Source organism: Semicossyphus pulcher, unplaced genomic scaffold (genome assembly GCF_022749685.1).
Source record: "Semicossyphus pulcher isolate SPU_LCO1_2020_fin unplaced genomic scaffold, fSemPul1.0.p SCAF_5, whole genome shotgun sequence".
NCBI classification, from domain to species: domain Eukaryota; kingdom Metazoa; phylum Chordata; class Actinopteri; order Labriformes; family Labridae; genus Semicossyphus; species Semicossyphus pulcher.
This window is the reverse complement of record NW_027211726.1, coordinates 19,743,579-19,761,202: the sequence shown is the minus strand read 5'-3', so window position 1 is coordinate 19,761,202 and position 17,624 is coordinate 19,743,579. Positions and strand designations below refer to the sequence as shown.

Sequence of the window (17,624 nt, the reverse complement as noted above, 5' to 3'; positions counted from 1 at the left end):
GCCTGCTCAGAGCCTGATGTCACCTTGTCTGTAGAAATATACAGTTTCAGGTCAAAGGTCAAACAAACTTACTGACCTTAGCATTAGCCACACCGTAGCTGCATCACACATAAGGCTAGGCTGACAGACGCTTTTAAATTGATGCACGGTTGTTTAACACTATTTCTGGTGCTAATGTGCAGCTTAAAAAGTACAGATACTTTAAACAGCATCTGAGTTTACAAGATACAGTCATCTGATGTAATGTGATGGTAAGAGTTAAATTTACATCCAACTCCTGTTACATGCACATCCCTTTTAAATGCAGTGTGTGTTTGCTGGTTATGATTTAATCCACACGGCACATCCTGTACATGATGGGGTTGTGTGCTGTTCATCAGACTGCTTGGACTGTTCATCTTCAAAGAAAAAGTAGCTGATAATCAGAAAATCTGTGCTAGTTTGTAAACCATCCCAAAGTGTAACACTGCGCGCCACCCACAGACCTCAGATCAGATGAAGTCATGCACCATAAACTCTCTCTCTGTCTCTCCCTTCTTCTCTTGCGTTTCACAACACATGCAACCACTTCTCATTTACGTAACGGTGCTTGGAACTGCGTCACTGTCACAGTTCTGATACACCGTGCGTGTGTGTGTAATGAGTGTGTTTATGTTGAGTGTGTGTCTACGTGTTTGTGTGTAAGAGAGAACATCTGTGCGGGGCTGATGAAGTCATTGAGTTTCTATACTGTACACGTGTGAGAGAGTGTGGACACACCAGTGATGTCATGTTGCTAGTGTGTGTGTGTGTGTTTGTAAGAGTTTGTGCTTACTTGTAATGGTGAATTTCTGTTTATTTTTTTGTTGTTGTGTGTATATATATGTGTGTGTGTGTGTTTCATAAGATTTGTAAGATAGAGGGCAGTCAGAAAAAGAGCGAGTGTGTTCCCAGGTATTAAAGTTGTTTGCTGAAATCGCTGGCCAGTGGTTTATGACAGGCCGTTTTAACGCTCGATTAACAGGTCCAGCACAGGCCAGCCGGCCCTGGTTAGCCATCCACTGTGATTTAAGGACATTCTGCTCTCTCTGGGAGCCACACACACTACAAAGTTCTCACCTCACCGCTGAACCCTAAAGGGCTAACATTAATCTGTAAACTTTATGGGTGTAATAGATGCTGCTGTCAATGCTATGCAACTGCTATAACTTAAATATTGACACTCACACAGATATACGTGCACCCCTTTATTTAGAATAATCTTGCAAGAGATGGATAACAAGCAACAGTAATTTTAAAAGGTACAAACAGTGATTGATTTTTAGATTTCAACAACTCCATTTAGGTCTGTTTTGATGCAGTTGCAAGCACTGACATGTTTTATAAACGTGTCAAATGTTGGCTCCGGCCCATTGCACGTTGAATCAATTCCACTAAAAGAAAAAAGCAAGGCAAGAAAAGTATTTTTATTGCACATTTCATACATAAAAGTAATGAAAGGTAACTATATGAGATATGAAAGAAGAGGCAGAGAACATTTATGCAACGTTTGGAAAAACTTCAATCCAGCAGCTGATCACCATGATGAATATAAGAGATCAGATGAATGATTGTCATCATATCCCTATCTTACAACAGTCATGGGACTATTATATGATGCTGCCACTCCTGACTGGACGTGACGCTGATATCTGGGAGCTTGGTCCGCCTCTTTGACCTCTATCCAAACAGTGTCTGTATGACTGCTATTCGCCTATTTGTTGACAAGCTCTTACATCTTAACTGGACTCTTATTAATGATTTGTTACAGTTGCACATGTTAAGCATCAACTTTAGGACAAAAGTACAGTATAAATTGTAAAATAGTAAATGGACTGTACTTATATAAAACTTTTCTAGTCTTGCGACCACTCAAAGCTGCTTTTGCATTACATGTCACATTCATCAACAACATGAATTACAACATAACTGGGGTGTTTACAGTTATTTTTTAAAAAACAAATGAAATCTGTGCTCATATAATTGTCTTAGCTCTGCTTGTTCAATGAACATGATACTATCTGTTACAACTGACAAATCAGACTATGTAAACATAAGACCTGTACTCTAGTTAGCTCCATGTTTTACGTTTTGTTAGATGCATCCTTTATATTTAAGGTGCATGCAAATGTGCTAAGATGTTACTTTGATTTATTTAAATGTGTTAGATGTCATCTGTAATAATAAGTCAGAGCCACGGGGGCTCAGATACCAACAGGTAGGCAGGTCGTGACGTAGGCTGCCACCAACCAACCCTCCTCCTCCTCCCCCCATCCCCACCCCCACCGTCCCGCCTGCCTCCCAGCTGCGTCCGCCGCTGTCCTGTCTGGTCGCCCGGTGTCTGCTCCGCCGCTCCGCGCTCTGCGGCGCTCCCACCCCGAACCCGACGACTCTGCCTCCTCGTTCACCGCCCCGGCTCCCGGACCCCCCCTTCCCTTCACCCGGTGAATGCACCAGCGCTGAAAACATGACGGGCATCGCCGCCGCTTCTTTCTTCTCTAATTCCTGCAGGTTCGGGGGCTGCGGTCTCCAGTTCGAGTCTCTCTCCGAGCTCATCGTCCACATCGAGGACAATCACATCGGTGAGTCGGGCCGGAGGGGGGAGACGGAGCTAGGCGGCTAGCTGGTGTTAGCTTCGTCCTAGCTCGTTAGCTGCACAGATACAGGCTCGGGTTCATTCCGCTATTCCTGCTGCTCTCCGTCGACGCTCGTCGGAGTGAGAGTTATTCTCCAGCATGATACTTTAATTCTTTTGGAAAATATATTTCCTATGTAAAATAACTGTCCGGCTTGTTTTTATTCTGCAATGGCTCTCATAGTTACCTTTTGCAGCGGTGACTCGACTACGAGGGCCGCGTAGGTTTCATAGGTGTTAGTAGCATTCCGACCAGGCAGCGGTCTGGCGGCTAACAGCGCAGGAGTCGGTGTGTTTACGTCTCCAGGCCTGGTGCACAGCAGCCGGGGCTCGTCGCGCGCCGTTTGTGTATTGAGCTGCCAAAAAGTCTGTCGCTTTTGTCACCTCAGGTGTTTCAACGCATCGAGACATCAATGCTTTTGCAATGTTTTCCGATAATGATGGTGTCACTTCATTACCATTGACACCGTGTGAGTGTAACCAAGTTAAGGCAATGAACTGATAGGATTTTCTTCTTTATGCACAAGATTCAACTTGTTGCACCGCTTATTAGATCTTCATCTTATTAGTGTCACCTGGTGTCAGTTTACCCAACATTTGACATCAGACTGACAAAAGTTATAAGTGCAACTTCTTTGACTTATTGCTAAGTAATAAAGACATACTTAAGATGAGATAAGATACGCCTTTATTCGTCCCACAATGGGGAAATTACAGTGTTACAGCAGCAAGTGGATAGTGCAACATCACAATAAAGAGCATATAAAAATAAGTAAACAAGTGTACTTATTGCTTAATGTTGTCTGTAGTGATGGTAATTGATACATTATCAAATTGTATTGATCAATATAAACTTAGTTTGTCGCATTAGTCAACTCAATATAGATATGTTTTGATTGCACTGTTAACTTAAAACTACAACCTGCAGAAATGCCTCTTAAATGCAGGCACAGTAATTAATATCATAGCATTATCCATTAGCATTGCCTTGTTTTGATGAGGGAGAGCCCTAATATTACAAGGAAACATATTCAGATGTGGTTTGGTTAGTACAAAAATATTGATATACTAAAATATGAGTTAATGTATGTTAAATATTATTAAATGTTTGCTTCTGCTTAAATACAAAATAGTCTTACACACTCTGGTAGATGAATTTATAATCCTGCACACCAAATAACACTACAGGAGAACACAGGGAGTTGTGAACCACTAAGACCCTCAATAGCGTGTAGCAAAGTTGATGTGGGCTAATCATTATTGGTCGCATGTATCCATCCTCAGGAGGCTGATTGAAGCGGGTGAGGGGGGTAGAATGGATGCTTCATTGAGCCAGTCTCCATGGCAACTGGCTGTCTCCAAAGGGGTTGGGGGGCAGTATATTGGCTGAGTTATTGCACACCTGCTGTCTCACCAACAAAGAGCGCTCCCGAGCAGCCAGCTGTGGTAGTGACACTCGAACGTGATGTCACATTATTGTAGAAGTGATGTGCTGATGTTTCAAAAAAATAAGGGGTTATGGTTTGTGTGTGTGTGTGTATGTGTGTGTGTGTGTGATTGAGGAGAAAGTGGTGGGTGGCGGTGTTGTGGACTGAGCTTAATCCGACCATATGCTCCGTGGATGAGTGTCAAATTCACCCAAAAAAAGGGAAGATATATTCATTTTGAGCAGCTATTTTTTAAACTGTGGCTATTTACGTCTGAATGTCTTTCCAAACCAGCCAAATCAAAAAGAATATAACAGAAATGCAAGAATAGATTTAGCCTCTTCAGTCGCTGATATATGCACCCATCTGGCTCCTAGTTTGACCTTTGACCCCAACCGTCAGCTGAGCAGAAAGGCCGCTCACCAGTCAGATCACTTGGATTAATGAGTTTCCCCTCTGCTAGCTTCCTCCGTTCATCAGCTGCGTCAAAACCACACATAAAGCCTAATCAATACTGCTCGCGGATCCGTTACCGCGGGGATGAGTGTGACTGATGGAGGGGGTTGAGGTGGTAGTGCCGTTTAGCTTTGACTCCTCCTTTTTTCGTTTTTGAAAAGGTGCAGCGGTGTGTGATCAACAATCAATCAGAAGATAAGCTAATAGATGAGCTAATTTGATCCTCCGAGCTCCTTCATGTGCAACATCAGATAAGCTTTTTGGAGGCTTTGTAGATAACAGATTGCTTTGAATGTGCTCGATCCTGCAGAGTGCAAACAGATTATTAAAAAAAAACAGGCGGCAACAGTAAATCAGATAATCCAGACAGATGTGACAACAGGCTGGTGCTATTAGACGGAAATAGCGGTTAAAGTGAGTCAGTGGGTCTCTCTGGTCAAATCAGTGTAGGCCTGTCCCAGAAACATGAGGTCATTAGCGTAGACTGTGCTGCCCTCTTGTGGTTGGACATCCAATGTGCTGTATAGCCCCAGAGAAGTCAGATTTTGCACTTCCTTTTAGTGTGTCAATGATCTCAACTTGTATCTATCTTATCTGCCTCCTTTTACACAGCAAACACAACAGATGATCCTCTCCTTTCCATGAGAAAATGATGTAACATGCGGGTCTACAGTGCTGACCTCATCCAATAATGTACCCGCACTATTTAGATTACATCCGAAGAGAGGAGGAAATAGGTTGTGTGAACTGTGTTTAGCAGTGTTTGGTTGTTGTCGAGGGTTTTTCTGCGGTGGCTCTAGGTAAGACTTGAGGAATGCAATGATGTCAGGCTCGTCCGCCTGCGTGCACGGCATCGCTGCCGAGCCGTGTTCCCACCTGCACAAGCGCATACCTGCCTCTTTACCTCAACAAAGAGCAGCTGGGAGGGAGGGCACGTAGAGATTAGAAGTGGGGAAGAGATTTGAAAGGGAAGGTTAAGAAGAAGGGGAAAATATGGGGCAGAGTGAGGGAGGGAAATCCCAAACATCTCTAGCTCTGTGTGTGGACGGAATTCACTCGGATTTGGTGTCACAGCGTGAATCAAAGCCTGAGCTGTGACTTACAGGAGGAGTCAGTCCGCATTGTGTGGTAATCATGTGGGCTCTGCTGAAGCATGATGATGATTAACCCACATTTACTTGTATAATCATTCAGCCCACAGGCTAAGTTTGGCTGTACTTCTTAATCTATTCAGGCTCAAATAAAAGGCAAATGGAAAGCCATTATGGTGAAGCAGTTTTAAGCTGTGTGTCATTACCAGGTAGGAAAATCCCTCTTAAATAAGTGCAAAGGTAAGGAGGTTTGTGGAAAATCACAGCAATTGCCATTGCAACTTTGGTGCTGCCAACGGGGCTTAGTAATTATGGAGTATTATCGTTTATTGATCTTCAGGGGAATTTTTTTTGTGGTGTTATTAGAATCAAAGGAATGAGTTGATCGCCAGAAGAATAATCTGCAATAACTTTGATAATTGTTTGGGGAAAAAGGTTAAAAGGAAAATGCAACGTTGACCTTGTGCAGCTTCTCAGATCTTTAAAATGTTCTGCCCTTATTGTCAGGCAAAAAATGCTGCACTTAGAGCTGCAACCTTTGACCCTGGGAAACTTCTATAGGCACTTTTTTACTTTGCACTTTTGCATTTTATAGAGGCCAGGCCAGTTTTAAATGTAAATAACTGCTTAACTGTGGTAACAGGTAACATTTTGAAGATACATTTGAATGTCTTAAAATAAATAACAAATAGACCTGTCCCAATATTAAGAAGGCTGCTATGAGGCCTTCAAATATCAGCTGCCCAACCCCCCCAAATATCCAGTTTTATAATGTATACAACAGAGAAAGGCCAAAGAGGAGCTTGTTTAGATGTTATCCTTCTGGCTGGGCCCAAGAACCTGAAGCGCTTTTGTTGAATAATTACTTATATCATAACTCAATAACGTACATATTTTCTCACAATATCTGTCGCTGGACTAATTGATGTCAATCAATATCAGAAAATACAGATATGTATTTTATGAGATTCAGTCCAGTCCAGCCTTAGTTGCCACATCATTTCCCATCCTACTCGCCGAGGTGTGACACGGGAAGGGGCGTGTGTTCTCCATGCTTCCTGAATGACCTGTCAGGGTGTAGCGGAGCAATTAGTCTACTGGCATCCCGAACTGGAAAACTGCAGACCCTCTCTGTTCACGCTATACACACAGTCACACAGTTTGCTTTTCGGAAGTCGCAGGGCCCGAGCGCCCCACCAAGCACTGCCAAGTGTAATTACAGAGAAGTTTGCCTTTTCCCCCACCCATACCCCTCCCTCCTCCTCCTCCTCTCCTCTTCCTCCATCCGGTTGCCTGCTGCTCTAGAAACACGTTAAAATGCTCTCTGTGGCTTAATTAGCAGTCTGCAAAACAAGCCATGCATTCTTGGCCTGGTTTCAAAACATGCACACATGTGAAGACACACTCACACAGACACACACAGAGACCTATACACATGTGCACATATATGCGGACACATGCACACGGTGTGTATTCAGCAGGGGGCAGCAGTGCTCTGCCTCCCAGAGATGGATGTCTGTGTTGAAGGGAGCAGAGCGGCTGTTGATTGGCTGCTGGTTTTAATGACAGGAATAATTAGGGCAATATTTATAGACCCTGGAGACTCTGAAATGTCTCGGAGAAGCAGCACACACACACACACACACACACACACACACACACACACACACACACACACACACACACACATACATGCAACAATGTCTTGTGCAGCTTAAATACAAAACTTGTGATATAAATCAGTGTAAATGTATACTTATGTCGCCTTCTGTGTGCCTGTGTTTAAATGTGTGTGTGTTTGTGTGTGTGCATGTGTGTGTGCAGGTCCCCTCCTGCTCCAGCAGCAGGATCAGCAGTGTGTTAGTTAACTTCCTGTCCTGCTAGGTGAGCAGAAGTCGTAAAGCCGGTGAACATTTACTGCAGCTCTCTCTCTCTCTCTCTCTCTCTCTCTGCACCTGGCTTGCTCCTCCCCCCCCCCCTTCTCTACACACGTGCACACACTTACCTCACTTACCTTAGAGCTCCTACATCTCAGGTTATTAACCGTGGCATTTTTTCTTCGTGTTCCTTCATACCGGGCTGTCAAACATTTGCCTGAATGGTATTTAGCTGACTTCAGCAGAATGTTACAGCGCTCAGGGCTCTTTACTTTAAAGACGCCACTTTGGGATGATGGTAATTGTAGTCTTTAATGTTTATTCACAGACAGAAATAAGATTTGGAAAGGGACAAAAAGATTTCAAATGCCTTGTGACTACCGTGTGAGTGATGTAGGTCGAGGAGCATTAGTGTGTTTGCGCGTGCGCGTGCATGCACAGAGGGTTCTGGTCTCCACATCAGAGCAGCAGGTAGGATTATTAAAGCTCAGCTATAAAGGACCACCTCTGTGGACCACCTCAGATGTGTGTGTTTGTGCGTGACCTCGTGTGTGTTTATGGATGCATGCCCCTGCTATCTATATTCCTCACCTAGCCTGCCCAGTGTTTTAACAGACCCTCACATGTTTCAGACGCTGGTGCACGCAGCAGCAGCAGCAGCATTGGCAGTGTGTATTTTCTCTCTAGGTTGTTTTCTTGTTTCCCGGTCTCCTTGGTGTTCTCCTGCGCTGCGGGACGCCTGCATTCTTTTTTAATTATGAGGTGTGAAAGTCTGAAAAACCAAAGGGCTAAGAAGGCCAACACGCAAACACTTACACACTTTGGGGATTCGGTGCAAGGAGCGTCCAGAAGTATGTTGTTAATTGCTGCGCAGAGATGATCCAGTTCTTGGATGTGAATTGCAATACATCTGCTAGCTATTACATATAAAGCTTCAATTATGCACACACAGACAAAGCCATGCACGCCATGGAGTAAACCTAGCGTGTTTTTATTTTCTAAAGTGCGTCCCTGTGAACGTTCCCCTGTTGAACACTTGATGGCACTGGTACTTCACAGATGCAGCCACCCGCAGTGTTTTCATGCACACTTGCCCCTGTTTTCCAGAGGGGGGTAGGTAGGTGGGGCTTTGAAGTTAACACTGCTTCCCTCAGGCAGTGGAAGTAGCCTACTGTAGTGTGACTGACTTAGCAAGTCAACTGGAAAAGCGTGTGTGTGTGTGTGTGTGTTTGGACCTATACACTGTGTACATTCATGGGAGCCTGACATTTTTTTTTACGTTGGGACAAATTTCTTCTTCACCACATTCAGACTCTGGCGGTGATTAATCAGCCTTGGGTAACATTTGGAATGGCTTTCATAGTAAATTACAGAAGGCTTGGCGCTGGCGTGATAATGCGCCATTTATGAGAGTATCCGAAATGTATCTGCAGGCTCTCGCATATTATAAAGTGATACAGAGAAGGCAGTGTGAGAAACCTCCCGTAATCTATCAGCCAGTCTGGCAGGAAGAATAGATGTATGCGTCAGCTACTTACTAAGAACTTTTTCCCTCCACAGAGAGCGGTGATTAATCTGAATGTCTCTCTCTCTCTCTCTCTCTCTCTCTCAGACACAGATCCGCGGGTTCTGGAGAAGCAGGAGCAACAGCAGCCCACCTATCTGGCCTTAAGCTACATCAACAGGTACACACACTAACACAAAAACACAAAGGTGTCCGTCCATAGAGGGCAGCATTGCTCCACCAGAGAAAGTCCGTGTGTGTGTGTGTGTGAGTGTGTGTACATGTGGCTTGCGGGGAGCAGCTCAAATGACGGATGTCTTCCCATAGACCCAGCAGAGAGTGACTCATCCGCAGACCAGTGCAGGAAAACCACACAAGACAATCACTCCATATTCTCCGCGCAGCATGCAGCACGGCCAAAGGCGACGTTTCGGGATTGCGGCATGTTTGTGTTTCTGTGTGGTGAACCGATGTGTCACGTCCGACTGCGTTAAATCACCCCGAGACGTAACATTGAGAAAGATAACGGTGAAAGAGAAACAGATCGTGAGGTTTGTTTTCTGTGGTGAATGTTGTCTGTATTCACTATGCAGTGTTGTGATGACAGTGATGTGTGTTTAAAGGAGCAGCTCATTCAGCAGATCGTTTATGCCGTGTTGAACTTCAGACTTCCTTCTCATAGTGTACAAACAGCCATTATTAGAGAGGATGAAACCTTAAAGGGTACTATTATAGCAATTAATAACACTGTAGAGAGAAAGCATAAACAAAGAATATAAATAATAGCACCGTAAACAGACCTTATTTTAGTGTAATTCCAGTTAATTACCAGTGACCTGGGGCCTCATCAAACAGGTTTAACTAACACCGGAACTTTCTTGGGAGGGAAAACAAAGGTGACTGACTTCCTGCTTTAGTTTTCTCTCCAACTTGTAAGGGCTTATTACCGACATTAGGTGCTCTCCCTTTTGCTTTAATTCCAAATAGTGCGGCTGGCTGGCATGATTGCAACCAATGACCGATGGATAACGCGTCTCCATCTGCTCTCATTATATGAAATTGATGCCAAAATAGCCCCCCATGACGGGCGCTGCCATCTTGCATTGGTGATGTCATTTGGAGCCAGAGTTGCGCAGTAGAGATCGGCGGGTGGAGCCGCCGTAGCCAAAACACACACTTAACTTACCGAAGAAACAGCAAGGCTCTCGCACGTTAGCATATTTAACAGCAGAACTGTTTCTTGTGTTGGTCTGAAGCAGACGTTCACAGATATGGAAACTTCAGCGACTGTAGTGATTGTTTTACTTACGTCTCCTACTCTGCCAGTCTGGAACAGATCGGCTGCAGGAGCCGTATATGTCAACAGAGCTGTCAATCATCCTTTTGACAGCATCAAATTGCTAATTAAAACTAAACAAACTATAAACTAACTATGATGACAGATCCCATGTTTGAGAAACATTTATTTGACGTGTATTTTGATTTTATAGTTTGACTCATGTCCCATCTGTTAGCATGCGGGAGGCGGGCTTTGTGACCTATACTGCAGCCAGTCAGCAGGGGGCACTCAAAATGTTTTGGCTTCACTTTTAAGGGAGCTGTCATATCCATCTTTTTACACATTCTATGATTACAACCTGTCAAATCGTCACACTCTGTTTGTTGTAGCAATGACTGTGTAAAATATCTTAGCCTTATGTCTGTTGGTACGATAGTGAAAGGATATCTTTTTGATGGATTTAAATATTTGTAGATTTTCTAATAACGTTTAGTTTGTTCACCAGCGTTTCCTCCATTTAAAAGTAGACATCCGCATCTGTGCCAGACGGGAGGTTTGTCAGTAAATGATATCGTCCTTGCCTTGTCATGGGATGTACTGATGACTCCCCTTCTGTGTCGTCAGGTTCATGACGGATGCAGCGCGCCGGGAGCAGGAGACCATAAAGAAGAAGGCCACACCCAAACTGTCCCTGTCCATCACCGGCGGAGTGTCCAGGAACAGCACGGCCACGCCTCCTCGCCACACGAGCGGTAACCTGACGCCTCCCGTCACGCCCCCCATCACCCCTTCCTCCTCTTTCCGCAGCAGCACACCGACAGGTACGACAGGTGTGTGTGTGTTGAAATGTGTCTGAGACAAAGACAGATGCTCATACGTGTGGAGTGAATGGAGGCGTTGAATGCAAATGAACCCGACAGAAAAACCTACAGTTATGGTTGCGCCATCAGGAGCCAATCAATCAAATTCAGGCAGCGACCTGATGAGCAAATGTAGATGTTACGTAAATGGAACGCAGCTCATTTCATCAACCACTAATTATTCACTTTGAACCTTAAAGGGCAAATACTTTACCAATTTTAAATCTGCTTCTAAGTGGAAAGTGGAAGAGGCTTAAACCCCAGCCACTGTCTGCTGCAGCTGTGTGCATGCGTGTGTGTTTGTGTGTTGTTTGTGTGCAGGCTTTGGTGGCTCCTGCAGTGAGCAGACCAGTCAACACTCTGCTAATTACATAGCAGCTGTCACGCTGTGTGTTCGCATGGGGCCGTGTGTTGCACAGCCCAGAAGCAGATGTCCAATTCCAGCCCAAATGGTTCCAAACGTAGTGTTAGGTCTGGGCTTATACACCGGCAGGGCTACACACACACACACACACACACACGCGCCTCCTTTCGACATGTGCCAGGGTGCCATCCATTTCCTCATGCTGAGGTACAGCATTTCCTGTGAGATGGTGGGGGGTCAGTGGGTCTGTGTGTGTGTGTGTGCCTGAACATTTCGGTTATGTGGGTGTCTGTGTCTTTTCATGTGTGTGTGTGTGTGTGTGTGTGTGTGTGAGTGGAAAATGTTCTGCACATAACAAAGCACTTTTTCAGGCTGAGCAAAGGGAATCACTCCCACTTAATGATCTCTTTTTCTGTGCCAGTCCCTGCGTTTTGACTCACAGGCACATAGAGCACACACAGATCACTACTGTTCTATTTGTATCATTGCTCTCGGTGACATGTGAGCCAATAATGAATCATAACAAGGGCAGAGGATAGAGAGAAGTATTGATAAAAAAGTTACATATCAGCACTGATCGGTAAATTCCCATGGGAATCTAGGCATGATGTTCTTTTGGGTCTGTCAACATCCATATTTCATCAGGGACGGTTTTCTTCTGCTTGTTTCCATTGTGCCTCCAGGCAGTGAGTATGATGAAGAGGAGGTAGACTACGAGGAGTCGGACAGCGATGAGTCGTGGACCACAGAAAGCGCCATCAGCTCTGAGTCCATTCTCAGCTCCATGTGCATGAACGGGGGCGAGGAGAAGCCATTCGCCTGCCCCGTTCCCGGCTGCAAGAAGAGATACAAGGTAAGGCAGTAACGGAGTACTGAGAAGTCCTTCTGAGGCGCGCATACCAAAGGGCACGATATTTCATAGTTTTTGATAAGGTCCACACTGGAGCTTTTGTTAGAAAATCACATGCCATGACATTATGGTTTCAAAACACATTACAAATCCAAAATGTCGATTGAAAGCAGTAATTCATGTATCACGGTGTATTTGCTTTGGACGGATTTAATTACAGTCACAAAAACCTCATTCAGCTTGTAGCCCCCGCTCTTTGACAGCTGGACACTGTGGGAACACGTCTCTCTGATACCCTTTTAGACCAAATCAGGGATGTGGCATAAAGTTATGCTTGTTGATCTGAATGGATCCACTTGTGTTATCCGACCTTATTCGTCCACCCAGCATCTGACCAGGGTTAACGCAGGTCTTCCATTTTTTGATTTTCATATAAAGCTGAAAAGAGGGTTTTTACTCTTAAATTATGGAAGTGTTAAATTATTTTTTGGCAGTCAGTAGTATTAGAGTTACCAGAAGTAATTTGATGTTTAAAACAAAGTAATGGTACTCCAATAAGAAAATAAACATGATTTAGTTTTGACAGCTGTAATCACACTGTTCTGTAGCTGAGGAACATGCGGAATATGTATTTTACAAGTACTTTGCTGATTCTATTTTTCATAAGGAGATCTTTCAAAACGTGTGTCATGAGGTCACTGCAGTGTTAATTTTGTTAACAAAAATGATGATGAAAATTTTTTGTTAAGGACCTTGTTTTACATAACAAAACCAGCTAAAAATAGATTGTTAAAAATAAAAACTGTTTTTTTTTCGTTAATGAGACGAGACGGGACTCAAATGTCAGTGGTGGGCTGTCGGACATTCAAAATGCAGATTGTCCCCCACTGTGTGTTTTAATCTGTCTGTCAAAATACAAGCAATTCGTTTCTGTTACTGGCTATCCTTGTTGGAGATAACGTTTATCACAAAGGTGGTTATGAACTTTCTATATGTTAACTCACAGAAAAAGTGGTGTTTTACGTGTACACAAAAAGGAGCGATCGGCGGCTGTCTGCTTCAGTCAGACTGTTAAAATGAGAAGCGATGATGAAAAGTCATCTTTAGATGCCGTGTCCTCCTCGTTCTTTTACTGTATGGATGATCTGCTGAAATTTAAAATGTTGTTTACCTGGAGCAAACTTGTAAAAACAAGAAGAGGGGCACTGGAGGGCTCATATTTTCTCAACAGAGAAAAGTTTTGACTAAAAGTAATGACTAAAATGTGATGACTATTTATTGACTAAAACTGGACTAAAATGTTTTGAGTTGTCGTTGACTAAAACTAGACTAAAACTATAAAGGGTAAAACATTACTAAAATGTGACTAAACCTAAGAAGCATTTTTGTCTGAAGACTAAATCTAAATCTAAATCTAAAATAACTGCCAAAATTAAAACTGGTCATTTGGAGCCAGAGCTGTGTAGTAGAGATCAGATAAGAGATAACTTACCAAAAAAACAGCAAAGATCCCGCACGTCGGCGTATTTAACAGCAGAACAGCTTCTTGTGTTGGTCTGAAGAAGAGGTTCACAGATATGTAAACTTCAATGTCTGTTGTGAATGTTTTAGTCTCCTCTCACCGTTCCTCCTATAATCTGCTAATCCAGAACAGGCTGTAGCAGCCGTATTTGTCAACAGAGCTGTCAATCATCATTTTTACAGCATCAAATAATTAATTGAAAATAAACTTGTCCGAAAAATTAAAACTTGGACGTAAATCAGCATGGTGAGAACTAACTATAATGACAGAAACCTTGTTTGAGAAAAATATATTTGGTGTGTATTTTGATTTTATAGTTTGACTCATGTCCCATCTGTTAACATGGAGGAGGTGGGCTTTATGAGCTATACTGCAGCCAGTCAGCAGGGGGCGCTAGAGACGTTTTGGCTGCATTTTTAAGGCTGTCATGTCGGCCATCTTTTTATACGGTCTATCAGTGTGTCTGAAACCGCATACTATCATACTAATCATACTAATCATACTAACTGTGACGTAAAATTGAGTATGTCATGCGTTCCCATCTCATAGTATGCAATTTTGTGTATGCGAGAAATGCCCGGATGTATACTAGATCGGCCTGGATATTTGAGTATGAGACGGGAGCTCACTGGTTGTACTCAACCGCCCCAAAATGCATTGCGGCTACTTCTTGCTTCTACTATGGCGGAGATGGACCGGAGATCAGACCGGACATACGTAAACGATTAAGTCACGTGATACGGAGAAGACGGCTCTGAGTATGATGCCATCAGCATCCTAATAGTCAGGTTAGTAGGCAGTATGCAGTATATACTGTTTGAGAATGTAGTAGGCAGTACGTTAGCATGCGGTTTCGGACACAGCACAAGTTTCAGGCTCAGAGTCTGAATGTGTGTTAAAGCAACAAACAGATGCTGGTTAGCCTAGCTTAGCATAAAGGCTGAAAACCCTGAAACAACTACCCTGGTTCCATCTGAAGTTCAATGAATCTGTACTAAATCGACAAAAAGACAATAATTATGTGTAGGATTAAGTTTTGATCAGATGCCGTGACTTCCTGAAGTCTTAAAGCAAGTTAATACATATTAATAAGTGAGCTTTAGAGGTGCTGGTAGTAGTGTTTTCTTACCTTCAGACTAGTCAGGCTAGTTGTTTTCCCCTGTTTATAGTTTTTATGCTAAGCTAAGCTAACCAGCTTACACTGTATGAGACAGCAAAGAAAAAGCAAGAAAGTGACCTTTGTGAGGGTGAAGATATTGTATGTGTGTGAAAGGGGTACTTGCAGCCCTTCTCCCCTTTTATGATGCATCTCTTCTTCCCTTCAGAATGTCAACGGTATCAAGTACCACGCCAAGAACGGCCACCGCACGCAGATCCGTGTGAGGAAACCCTTCAAGTGTCGCTGCGGCAAGAGCTACAAGACCTCGCAGGGCCTGAGACACCACACCATCAACTTCCACCCGCCCGTCTCCACTGAGATCCTGCGTAAGATCCAAGGCTAGAGCCTGTGGTCAGGCAATCAAGTACCCCGAACACAGCCCTGTCCTGACTTTCCTCACCCGACCCTTTTGTACCCACCCCTCACACTAAAGGATCAAGTGCATGCTTTAAGTTGTTTTTACTTTTATTTTTCTTCATTTATTTGTTTGTTATATTATTTTTCTATCCATGTTATATCACTTGTATTTTTGGTAAAAAAAAAATGTATCTTTGTAGTATTTTTAATGTTGTACATTTGCACATTCGTATATATGCTATCACGTTACGTTTTTCTATTGTTTGACTGACATAAGGTGCTAACTGTAAAAAACAACTGAAAGAAAAGACAAAAAAACAAACGAAGAAAGAGACGGAGGGAAACTTGTGGGATGTGAAACAGGAAGTGCAAACCAAGCCCCGCCCCTTTTCCTGCTCGTCTTCGAGTGGGAAGAAGTCGACATTAGTGCTGATCTAAGATCAGTAGTCAGTACACTCCCTTTCCCACACCTGTGGAAAGTTTGCTGAGCTTAGATCTGTGCCTTGGCAGTAACTTATGGGGGTTAAAGTGCGAGAGTTAAGTTATACTTTAAATAGATATATTGATATATAAACAATAGATATGTATGTGTACATAAAGATATATAAAAGTATTCATGAGCATATACATAAATAGTTACACTTTATTTTACAGCTTTATTTTATATATTTCTGTCAGTGTTTTAGATTAGATGTTTTTCTAAGTGTTCCTTTCATTCCTTATTTGCTGAGAGGCCGCCTCAGAGTCGAACAGCCGGCTGAGTTTAGGAGACGAGGAGCCAATAAGCCTTTCGGTTTGACACACTTTGAAACGTGTGCCATATTTTTACTGTTGATCAGGAAGGGACGCTCAGTGCTGAACGTTTGAGAGCAAGGCCCAGGCCAGTAATCCATATCTGTAACACTTCACCCGCCACACAAAGCCATCCATGTATTCCACATCTCCAGTGTTTCCTCACTCAGAGTGCCAGAGCTGCGTTCTTCAGCATCATACTGTACTCCAGTTGCCAAGATCTTTGTTGGTGTTTCGTTTTTCCATGATTGTTGCCAACAGCTCTCCACTGCCAAACGTTGACCATACCATGTGCCTGATGAGGGGTGGGGATGGGTGGGGGTGGGTAGGGAGTTGTAATGGTTTCACCCTGGAGGTCGCCAAACTTGTGGCAATGATTTTCTTCTTCAGTGCGCCTCCAAAATGTGGATGAGTGGATGTAAATCAACAGAATGTTTCTCATGCATGCTTTCTGTGTCGTGAAGAGAGATGTAACGTGTGAAAGAAGAGGAAGTGGATTCGTATTTGAAAGAGATTAACATCTACAACCTGTCATTTGTGTGCGTTGTAGAAGAGCATTCCAGTTCATTGTGTGAATGTGCGTAAAATGTGTGTGTGTGTGTGTGTGATTTCAGCAGTTTCCGACTCATCAGCCTATAGAGTGTTGCTGTGTTCTGTGTCATGTTTTCTGCAGCCAGGCCGCTGGTTGGACACCTGTGGAGCAGGATGGCTGGCTGGCTGGCAGTGTTGCGTCATGTAGTGAAGCGGTAGCCAACTTGTTGCCCCTGACTGGGGTTTCATCATTCATTGCCTCAAGAAAAACAAAAGCGGTGTCATGCAGCGCTGCGCTATGTGCCAAGTCACATTGATTCATGACATCATTCCCCTCACGAACGTTTTAACTCTGCAGAGGGCTCGTGAGCTGGAGCCTCTTTTGTTCCTTTTGATGGGTACAGTGACCTCTGATGTGCACACACCCTCCTGTCCTCCCTCCTGCTGGTTAGCATTGTGTTTGTGGTTTAATTGGCCACATCTTTACCAAATAGATTCCAGATTTTGTTATGGTATTTGTTTATTAAGCCCCTTCGTTTATAATCTAGGATATTATCTTTTTAAAAACATTCCCCTGTAATGTTCTTACATTGCATTCGAGCTGTGTGCTACCTAACAAATAAGCACAAACATGACCTGAAGAACCAAGATCTCTCAAATCTTGGTATCAGTTACAAAGAACGCCTGTGTACTTAATACCCTGAAAGCAGCCCTGAGATAATGGCGTGCGTGCAATAGAAAAGCGTCGGTTAAGAGTTTCCGCGGCAGGGATCAGAGCAGAGACGGGACGAGAAGGATGGAGACAGAGAGTCTCCCGTTGGAGGCCTGTCAAACACTCGTAAAAACCATCCCCGTGTCGCTGACACAGCCGTCGCCACGGCAATAGTTCCGGCTACACACGT

At 43.7% G+C, this 17,624-nt stretch overlaps 1 protein-coding gene across 2 annotated transcripts; it reads left to right on the top strand.

The window, feature by feature from the left end:
* The first annotated feature begins 2,357 nt into the window (after nt 1–2,357).
* Nucleotides 2,358–15,746, top strand: LOC138609538 (juxtaposed with another zinc finger protein 1-like). Of its 2 annotated transcripts, none has more exons than XM_069682168.1 (5): nt 2,358–2,600; nt 9,117–9,189; nt 10,912–11,039; nt 12,195–12,364; nt 15,209–15,746. In XM_069682168.1, exons 1-5 carry the CDS (start codon nt 2,486–2,488, stop codon nt 15,383–15,385), a joined length of 663 nt encoding a protein of 220 aa, XP_069538269.1. In that variant the 5' UTR covers nt 2,358–2,485; the 3' UTR covers nt 15,386–15,746. The 2 variants fall into 2 exon arrangements, with proteins under 2 accessions (XP_069538269.1, XP_069538268.1); XM_069682167.1 differs by having other exon boundaries at nt 10,912–11,108.
* Nucleotides 15,747–17,624: the final 1,878 nt, after the last annotated feature.